The sequence below is a fragment of the Myotis davidii genome, unplaced genomic scaffold, assembly GCF_000327345.1.
Source record: "Myotis davidii unplaced genomic scaffold, ASM32734v1 scaffold441, whole genome shotgun sequence".
Taxonomy (NCBI): Eukaryota; Metazoa; Chordata; class Mammalia; order Chiroptera; family Vespertilionidae; genus Myotis; species Myotis davidii.
This window is the reverse complement of record NW_006291818.1, coordinates 1,040,781-1,051,004: the sequence shown is the minus strand read 5'-3', so window position 1 is coordinate 1,051,004 and position 10,224 is coordinate 1,040,781. Positions and strand designations below refer to the sequence as shown.

The 10,224-nt window shown below is 50.3% G+C and overlaps 1 protein-coding gene across 1 annotated transcript in view; it reads right to left on the bottom strand.

The window, feature by feature from the left end:
- Positions 1–421: 421 nt before the first annotated feature.
- ALDH1A2 (aldehyde dehydrogenase 1 family member A2) overlaps positions 422–10,224 on the bottom strand; it is a 52,439-nt gene continuing 42,636 nt past the window's right edge. Inside the window, exons 9-12 of the mRNA XM_006765229.2 lie at positions 9,929–10,093; positions 9,176–9,333; positions 8,788–8,862; positions 422–2,218 (exon numbers count right to left, since the gene is read on the bottom strand). Of these exons, the coding sequence (XP_006765292.1) occupies positions 2,146–2,218; positions 8,788–8,862; positions 9,176–9,333; positions 9,929–10,093 (471 nt within the window). The 3' untranslated portion in view covers positions 422–2,145. The remainder of the gene's footprint in view (positions 2,219–8,787; positions 8,863–9,175; positions 9,334–9,928; positions 10,094–10,224) is intronic.

Below are 10,224 nucleotides of genomic sequence, written 5' to 3'. Positions count from 1 at the left end.
GCAAAACGTTGCATCACGCATCGGCCTTGACTTCACCTGGCTTCGGTAAATACAGATGCAGCCACGCTAAGTGCCATCAGCAACGTGCGCTCTCACCACGTAGCCACGATTGTGAGAACAGGGCCCCCCCAACTCCTCCGCATTTGCTTTCACAGAGGCTATTTTGAATGAAAATTGTTATTTCACGTGTTTCATAGATGGTTATACGTGTTTGCCACCTAAAACTGTATGCGCACCCAGATTCTAAACCGTGTCAGAAAACTAGGGGTGTTGTCTGCCCTGCCTCATCCTGTAAGAAGCGCCCCCACACCGGGCTTCTGCTCCTTCACCAGAGAGCGGCACAGCTGGGCGCCCAGCGCTGGGAGGAGGATGCGCATGGGCTTTGTGGGACGCAGGCTTATAAACACAGCCAGAGCCTGAGGAGTACACAATATAAATGCTTTATTGCTAGCACAGAGGTTTCCTCTTAAGTAAATTAAAAGAAATAAATCTTCATTTTCACATTCTATATTGCAGTTCGAAGGTAACTAGCTGGTTAATGGGTACGTTCACTTGGACACACGCTATAAGGGGAGAGCATGACATTCACACGGAGGATCAGACACGTGGCATCCCTCAAGGCATCAGGGCACGGAATGCACTGTCCTCGGTAACAGCAAGTAGGGATTTCTTTAAAACAGGAGCAGACAGGGTTAGAAAGGGGACCCGGCGCGGTTAGAAAGCAGGGGCAGTTAATCAGAAGGCTATCTATGTGTTGCCCACAGTCCATATACTCCAGGTTATGTCTGGTACTTTTAAATAAGTGACCCTCCTCCAGGTTAGAGCTGGGGTTGGATTTGGCAGCTGGGAGGAGGGAAGCAGGGAAGGAAGCTGACACTGCTCACATCGCACTGGTGGGCTCGTGGGAGAGGAGTGCGTGGCTGGGAGGAAGGGGGCCAGCCTGCTTCTCACCCCCCTCGGGAGGGGTCGCTGCGTGTGGCAGAGGAGCGCTGGTGCAGTGTGGCGACGGGGGCACGCTGGAACCGTGCCAATGGGAAGGAAAACCACCAGGCTTGGCCAGATTTTCCAGGGCTCCTGCCAGTGGCATTGGGGCATTTTAAGGCACGAGAGGCCAAAATAACACCCATAGCACTGCGGGGAGCCGCTGGTGGTGCAGTGGGGGCTGGGGTGCAGGAGAAGCTATTGATCCAACTGCAGAGGTAACCCACTTAGTTAAGAGTTGTCAAGCGGTGTTGGAAACAAAATCATTTCTGCCAGGCACCCAGCATTACCTTTCTCCAAATGCTCAAGCCTACTCAGATTGCTTTGGTTGACTTTAAAGATAAACTTTGGAAAAGATCTTATTAATCTATGAGAACCCACTCCCTGCCTTATTCTAGAATAACCAAGGAATCAAATGCAGGTGCCCACCCCTTCCCCAAACATGCCCACACTCAGAAGCTGGGAACTACACATGGTCTCTGCCTCCCCACTTCCTGGTCCTTCCCTCGTGGTGCCCGTGGACGTGAGAAATCCAGGCTGGGTCTGGTAAATCCCCACTTCCTCCCTCCTGCCTAGCATATCTGCAGTGTACCAGCTTCTGGCATTGTCAGTCTGGCCTGGCTCTCACTAAAGCCATTTCAGTATTTTGCTTTGAAGAAATGGATAACATGAAACGGTAATTTGGCTGCAAAAACCTTGGAAAATTGTTCCCGGCCCCAACATCTGCCCCAAATGAGCTCAGCTGAGCTCTCCTCAGAGGAGCAGGGGCAGGGGAGGAGCAGGGAGCGCCTGGACCGGGAGAAGGAAGGTGGCAGGAAGGCTGCCTTTCCGTAGGAGGAAGGGTTTTGTGACAGAAGGCACCCAATAACACAGCTCCCTATTCAACCCCACCTCAGAGAGACCCGGGGTGTGCCGAAAGTCACCCCTCTGTCCTTCATCCCGCCCTCCCCAGTATTTGGTATCATTCGGTGATCCCCTACAGAGTGCCAAGAAACTGCCCAGCTGGCTTGCTTTAGTGATGCAGTGACCGGCCTGGCCTGCGTGTGATCATTTTCATCTTTAAATAAGGACCGAGTATCAGCTTTGGATTCCTGAGAGCTGAGCCCCTCAGGGAAAGCAGAGAGGGGGGTCGTGCAGGCGGCCTTCACCTTCCTCTGGGCCTCCTTAGGAATTCTTCTGGGGGATCTTGACTGTCACAGTCTTCACTTCGGAGTACTCGCGCAGGCCGAATTCTCCCCTGGAAACAGAAAGGGGCAGTGTCAGACTCCAGGTCCGGCTGCCCCACCGGAGATGCCAGAGTCCTGGGGAGGTGCAGCTTGTCACCTGCTACCAGCAGGCCCTGGGGTTCCTGCAGGAATTCCTAATGACGCCCAGCCCCATGTGTGGGCTGGGGAAGCCGTCACCTATGAGCAGTCACCGTTTCTTACAGGTAAAGGATGATCTGTCTTCACAGTATTACACACAAAGGCCACACGTCCCAACGACTCAGAGAAACAGGGCAGAGGTGCGCCGTGGCCAGCAGTCACCAGAGGCCCTGGCTGTGCGCCTGGCTGGGCACCACGGTCAGCGGCAGGCCCTCGTGTCTAATGCCTGGGCTGTTCCTACCTCAGGGGCACTGGCTCCTCAGGACCATGGTGAGCTTTTCTCTTCAAATCCCGCTCCTGCCACTGGGCCCAGGATGTGCCTGTGCTCCGACCGCTCTCCCAGAGGGCGGGTCCACTCTAACTGGGAGGAGACCAGGAGATCCCCAGGCCAAGGGCCTCTGGGTTTGGGTTCTAAATCCCTTCTCATTGGCGCTTAGATCTAATACATGGAAATGACCCCCAAGGCCGATCACGGCAAAGCACAAATCACTGACATGCCTTAAAAACTTCATCCTGAATAAACCACGTCCGCAGCCCTCACAGCCATCAAAATAGCAGACTGGAAACGATCTGGGAGCATTGGAGATCTTCTCCTTGGCATATATTGTCATGTAAACTCTTATGAAAAATGTTTTAAAAGATGGGAAGTGGCAGTAAGCTGTCATTTCTCCCCCGCCCCCCTCCGCCCAGGCCCAGACTCTCCTTCAGCCACTTTCCTTCCTGGCTCACAGGGACCTCTGGGATTGTGGTTATAGATCAAGGATTGTCATTCATCTGGGGAGCAAACATAACTGAGCTACAACTATGGGCAGCACTGCACTGGGTTGGGTGAAGGAGAAACTAAATAACGGCCCAGCTTCTGAGGAGCGTGCGGTGGCTGGGCTGAGAGAAGGGTGGTGGCTGGGCTGAGAGGAGGGTGGGCACAGGCCGCCCTCCCCAGCCCTCTGGACACTCCACTGCTCTCAGGCTGCTGGGGTGCAGTGGAGCCTTGTGGCTACCATGCAATTTGTCTTCACTTTTCTTCTCTAGCCCCTCCCATTCTTACCTCTTTTTAATTGTCTTTTTTTCTTTTAATGATTTCACTGTAAAACCAAGCATGTTCTGTTTTTTCTTTAAAAGGCTTGAATTCTTCTCCTATTCTCTGTAAAGTCAATTCCACGAAGCTTTTCCTGATGCTAAAGCACTGCCCTCCCTCTGTGTTTACGAAGCCCTGGACCCACCTCTAGCACAGCCGGTCACCAGGAGGGCTGCCTGAGCATCTGTCCTCCATGGGCTTGTATCTCACTAACTGGACTTCCTGCCCCACCAACCTAGTGCACAGCCCACAGAACTGGCTTCCTCCCCACCAATCTAGTGCACAGCCCACAGCACCACTTCCTCCCCACTAAACTAGTGTGCAGCCCACAGCACCACTTCCTGCCCCACCAACCTAGTGTACAGCCCACAGCATCGGCTTCCTCCCTACCAACCTAGTGTACAGCCCACAGCACCGGCTTCCTCCCCACCAACCTAGTGTACAGCCCACAGCACCACTTCCTGCCCCACCAACCTAGTGTACAGCCCACAGCACTGGCTTCCTCCCCACCAACCTAGTGCGCAGCCCACAGCACCAGCTTCCTCCCCACCAACCTAGTGCACAGCCCACAGCACCGGCTTCCTCCCCACTAACCTAGTGCATAGCCCACAGCACCACTTCCTGCCCCACCAACCTAGTGTACAGCCCACAGCACTGGCTTCCTCCCCACCAACCTAGTGCGCAGCCCACAGCACCAGCTTCCTCCCCACCAACCTAGTGCACAGCCCACAGCACCGGCTTCCTCCCCACCAACCTAGTGCATAGCCCACAGCACCACTTCCTGCCCCACCAACCTAGTGTACAGCCCACAGCACTGGCTTCCTCCCCACCAACGTAGTGTACAGCCTGCAGCACCACTTCCTGCCCAACAACCCAGTGTAGAGCCCACAGCACTGGCTTCCTGTCTCCACCAAACCCTACTCTGACATAAAGGCAGACTTGTGATTACGGTGTCCCACTCTCTGTGTGGTTGCCTTCACAGCTGGACCATGTGTCAGGGCACAGGTGCACTTAGAAGTCTTATTCCTGTTTCTCAGCCAGACCAGGTTATATTCCCTAAAAGGAACCAAGTTTGGCATACCTACAGATAAGGTAAGATGTTAGATTTCGGTGTCTCTCATCCCGCCCTTTAAGAAAATCAGTTAGACTCACTCATTACACAAACAGGGATTTATGCTTTGGGTGTATATTTCCCTGCCTTGTTCTTTGGCTCACAGCAGCATTTCTCGGAGTAGGGCCCCTGGACCACCTGCATCAGACCCCCTCCAGAAGCCTGTTTAAAATGCAGAGCCTGGGCCCCAGCACACATCTACTAAGTCAGAATCCCTGAGGGGTCCCCAGGTAGGCCCGCTCAGCCCGCCCCTCCCCAGACCGCAGGCACTTCCTGTGCAGGTGCGTGCTGTGCACGGACATACATGCACAACGCGTGTGTGCGCACCGTGAACCTGAGAAGCCCTTCTTCAGAGCATCCTAATACTTCTCATCTTCAACGCTGTGTCCTTCGTTTGTAAAATGCTGAGGTTCGCGGCTTTCTTTCCTTTCCCTTGACTGTGACACATATTTTATAGCTCGGGCTCTTGTGTCTCAGGGGAGCCTGAATGAGGAAGGAAAAGGACGGGGCGAGTGAAACAGATGGAGTTAGCTGAGCAGGCGGGACTGAGAGAAACTCAGCCTTCTCCGATTCCGGAGTCAGAGGCCAGCCCGTCAGGTAACCTGCAGAGGGAGCCCTCTCCACAGCTCTCCCTGGGGGAGCATGCAGAGGCTCCCCAGCCCTCCGTGCAGCTTGTTTCAGAAGGTGCTCCCTCTGTCTCTGCTCCTCTCAGAGGTGGCAGGGAGATGTCAGGGACCAGGGACCGAAGCTGCAAGGAGTTTGCAGGCTGTGAGGCAGACAGTTCTTCCACACGCAGGGTTAGGTGGGGTTTCTAAGACTGTATTAAATGAGGAGGAAGAGTGAGGCTGGACAAGGCAGGTTCTTTAAATGAAGCGTTTCCTACCACTCTAGGTTAGTTAAGGAAGAGAAAGCATGTACGAGGGGCAAGCGGGGACAAAGAAGCATGTAACTGAGAAAGACGAAGTGAGTCTCATCAAAGGGCTCTGCTTCCTAATTACTGTTTAAGTGCCTGGGAAGGCCAATTCACTACAGCGCCTACAAGGTGAGTTGAGCGCTGTTCTTCAGTATCTTGGCCCGCTGTTCTGGGTGGTTCTGACACAGCCAGACCTTCTTTCTCCTGGACCATCTTTCTAGCAGGGGGAATGTGTCTGACAGGAGCAGACTGGACCTGGACATCACAGCCTGAATCCCGGGAGGATGTGTGACCACAACCAGGGTCCAGGGCGAGCCTGGGATTACAGCCATCAGCTAGCGCTTACTTATTACAGGTATGGTTCATGCCCATGATTCACCCTGTTGATGATCTGTAACAGGAAAGTTGGTGTGAGCAGCATTCCCAGAGCCAGTGACTGTTCCAACCTTTCAGAGCCTGGGGAGCCCAAACCCAGGGCGGGAAGCGCAATGACAAGTGGAAGCAGAAAGCGAGGCCGTGTGCAGCCTAAGGAGAGGCGCCTGGAGTGTGTGAGGACTGTGTACTCGTAAAGCTGAGGAGCACCAATGGCTGAGCAAAGAGCATCCAGACTGGCTCTGGGTTCTGGCTGTAAACCAAGTGAGAGGTGCTGAAGCCAGAAGCAAAGGTTCAAGCAGGAGTGGTCCCTCCCGGGCATCACAGAGACCGCACAGAAGTTGCTGATACTAGCTGGAACTTAGGAAAATTCTGCCACCCTTCCAAAGCAAGGTATTTATTAAGAAAAAGGAGGATCACCTGCATAGCACTCATCTACAGTACCTGATGAATAACGATGAGAGCAGCGAACATTTTCTGAAGGTTGGCCAGACACTCTGTTGACTATTTGGCAAACTTAATCCCAACGTTTAATCCTCACCGCAACCCTTTGGGGCAGGTACTATAATTATACCCATTTTATAGATGAGGAAACTGAGGCTTAGTAAGATTAAGTAACTTGCCCAAGGGTTGCACAGGTATTAAGTGCTACAGTCAGGATACACACCTGAGCAGTATGATTCTACAAAGTCTCCTCTTTGCCTCAGAGTTACACCTACTTTATGGTTTAGTGGCTAGGGGCTGGAGATGACCAGTTAAAGTATCTAACACATTGCGGACCAGGACCAGTCGTTTTATTGCTGGCTTTGCCCAGTGGCCAGATAAGTTTCGATTGAACGAGTACAAAAAAAGGTTTACATAACTGTTAAAGGCGCGCTTTAAAATTAATACCCATTGCATTTCGAAGTTATTTATTACATGTTCTTACAAGCTAATATCTTTTTAAAGTATGATACTTTGTAAAACATTGTGTAATATGAAGCAAGAATTCTCGTGATCTATCCTCAATGTGTGAAGCATGGAGCCGGTGTTAGTCTTACGGGTTCACTGCACTTTCCCTCAAATCATACTTGTTTCTCCCGCAGTGTCTTTACTTCCTCCTCCCATTCTGCACCAACCCTGAACAAGTACTTCCCTCCCTCCATCCACCCAAATGTTCCTCTCCTTGAAAGGCCAATGCCGATTGCTACAATAGGTCACAACTGAAGGCTTCAGCTCACCATGTTGTATATTTCATTTACCCAACATGATCTTAAGAACCTTAACGAGCTGCATCTTCCCCCACAGACCACGCATCGCGCTTTGCTCAATTATTTGTTAGAAGACTGACTGTGAACTGAGCATTAGCTCAAAACAATCCTCTCTAATAAAGAGGGAGTATGCTAAGTGACCCTCATGCTGTTGCAAAGATGGCATCACCCACAGCCAATAAGGAGGGAATATGCTAAATGACTCCACGCCCTCAAAGATGGTGGCGCCCAGTTCCCTCAGCCCCCCAGCCACCTATATTTCCTCTGCTGCAGTTCCATTTTTCAGGTTCTTAGCATCTCAGGACTCTGGCCTGAACCTGTGCCTGTGGAGTCCTTATGCCCCCCCCCGCCCCCGTCCCCACCCTGTGCCTCCTTGGCCAATCTTATGGAAACTAGTGCATTTGGAGCCACTGAATCCCAAGTTCAAATCCCAGATCTGCCATTTACTGGCCGTATGACTTGTGCAAGCTACATAACTCCTCTAACCCTTAGTTCCCCCTCTAAACCATCTGTCATATAAAGACAACTATTTATCCTAAAGGATCATTGTGAAAATTGAATCAGATGTTAGGATACAAGTTAGCATAAAGCCAAACACAGGTAAGGCATTTAACTCATGGTATCATTATCGTTACTGCAAATTCCTTCTAGCTGGTCGTCTTCTCATAACCTCTGCCCAAGCATCCTCTTTTGCCAGAAATCCTGGCCTTAAACACTGGGATCTCCTCAGCTCCCACAGAATGCTCTGTGAGGCCCTTGGAATTGGGTTTAAACGCTCACTCATTCTATGCACTAACGCTGCATTTCCAGTCTGAAGGACCCTCCAGGGGCTGAGCAGGCGAGTGAATCAGGTGAGTGTAAAATGAATGACAACCAATACTCAGGTCCCAGGAGGAACAGGAGGGACGGGGAAATGGCGAACTGCAGAGCTCATAGCTGAAGCAGTTCTATAGGGAAAAGGAAATAAGTGAGGAATCTAGATTTATTTAGAGCAGTGGTTCTCAACCTTGGCTGCACATTAGAATCACCTAGGAATCTTTTTAAAATCCTGATTTCTGGGCCTCATCCTCTGGAAATTCTGTTTCTTTGTTATGGGGTGAGGCCACAACATTAGTAACAAAGAAACAGAATTTCCGGAGGATGAGGCCCAGAAATAAGGATTTTAAAAAGATTCTTAGGTGATTTTAATGTGCAGCCAAAGTTGAGAACCACTGATTTAGAGCCTCCTCATTGCTGACTGGATGGTAAAGATATTTAAATGTGAGGCAAAACAAAACATTGCCAGCCACCTTTGTCCTTGGGCTGGCAGTTGGTGACCTTTGCTTTAAACACTCCAAACTTGGTTTGGTCGTTGGCTATTCTATATTTGTTGTACCTTCACGCCTTTGTTCTTGCTATTCTCTCTGCTTGGAATGCCTGCTCCTAAAAAAAAACAAAAAAACTCTCTGACCCCACCAGGTGAAGTTAATTGGTTCTGACTCTATACTTACAAGATGTTTGACATACTTCTCTAATGGCCCTTCTAATATGGTATTGCTGGTACACTAACTTTTCCCCATTCCCACCGCAGATGAGAGAATTGTGTTTATTCATCTTTGTAACGTGCAGCACGGGGCTTACTAGTAGCTTACAGTGGGGTATGTTCGACCAAATGCTTGTTTAATGAGTAAGGGAATGAGAGTCCTCTTCTACACTAAGAACCAGCAACTTTGGGCACTTACATTTCTCTCCCATTTCCAGACATCTTGAATCCCCCAAAGGGGCTCTGGGCGTTTAAGGCATTGTAGCAATTGATCCTGAAAGAAGAAAACAGTGCTACTGTTAGAGTGAATTCTGCTCACATAGAAATAATCCCACAGGCATGATACCTCTTTTGTAAGTTTTATTTTTATTTCCTTTGTTCCAGATGGAAAATTTATAATTCATTTTAATTTCCTGATCTAGCCAGTAAAGACTGCACCCCCTCTCAGGGTGACGTCTGCTGCTGGGGCCTTCCCCATCCTTCCAGAGGACACACGTGTACTTCACCCAGGCTCTGGAGAATGGCAAGGCCCCCGCACCGCCCCAGGAATGTGTTATGGCCAGAATGATGACACAGACGGGTCTTACCAAACAGTCCCAGCTTGCATTGCAGAAGACACGGTGAGGGCCTTGTTGATGTCATTGGTAAAGACAGCAGCTACGAGTCCAAAGTCGGAGTTATTGGCTCTTTCGATAACTTCATCCATCGTCTTAAACCTCAGGATTTCCTGAACGGGGCCAAAGATCTGCAACAAGACAGTTTGACTCAATATCGTTGCTATGCCGTTCCTTCCCCTGCTCTCCACATTTCAAAGAAAGTGTCCTCTGCCTTCGTTATTTAAATAATGTTTACGTTTAGCAACACAAAACGAAAATATCCCAAACTCTGCAGAAATAGATTACACAGGAGTCTATCCTTAGAGTGTGTTTGATGCCTCACGCCCCACCCTCCCTGATGTCACTTGGTTCCACTGTGTGAACTTCAGCTGTGCTCTGAGCCCGGGCAGAGCCGAGGAGGCACTGCTCGGGCTGCTGGATGACCTGCGTGGTCCCTCTGCTGCATTACTGTGAGGACGCCTGGAGGCCTTTCCTTTCCTGCGTAACAGCCTGGTGACCCCACAACTGGCTCTCCTGATTATTCCGTTGGCTAATAACTGCAATCATGCATGTGTCACCTACTTTCCCTGCCTTTTTAACTTTTTTCTTGAAACAGAGATTTTCATAGCCATATTTATTGCTCTAGTTCTAGTACAATACATACAGAAATAGAAAACGTGAGTATCATCGTACTAGAAATGCTCTGGAAAACATGCCAAAATGTTAGAATCCTGTATTTGGTACCTCCTCCTTGGCAATGCGCATGTCATCGGTCACGTTGGAAAACACCGTGGGCTCGATGAAAAACCCCTTCCGGCCCAGCCCCTTGCCTCCGCACTCCAGCTTGGCGCCCTCGGCCACACCGCTCTGGATGAGCTCCAGGATCTTGTTGTACTGCTTCTTGTCAATCTACGGACAAAATTGCCGAGTGACTCCAAGTAAAATCTTCCATGAAAACGGAAATAAGCATGTTCTCAGGAATCATTTGTCTTTTTAAAAAGCTTCATCAGATCTAGTCAAATCATATGGGATACTATTAT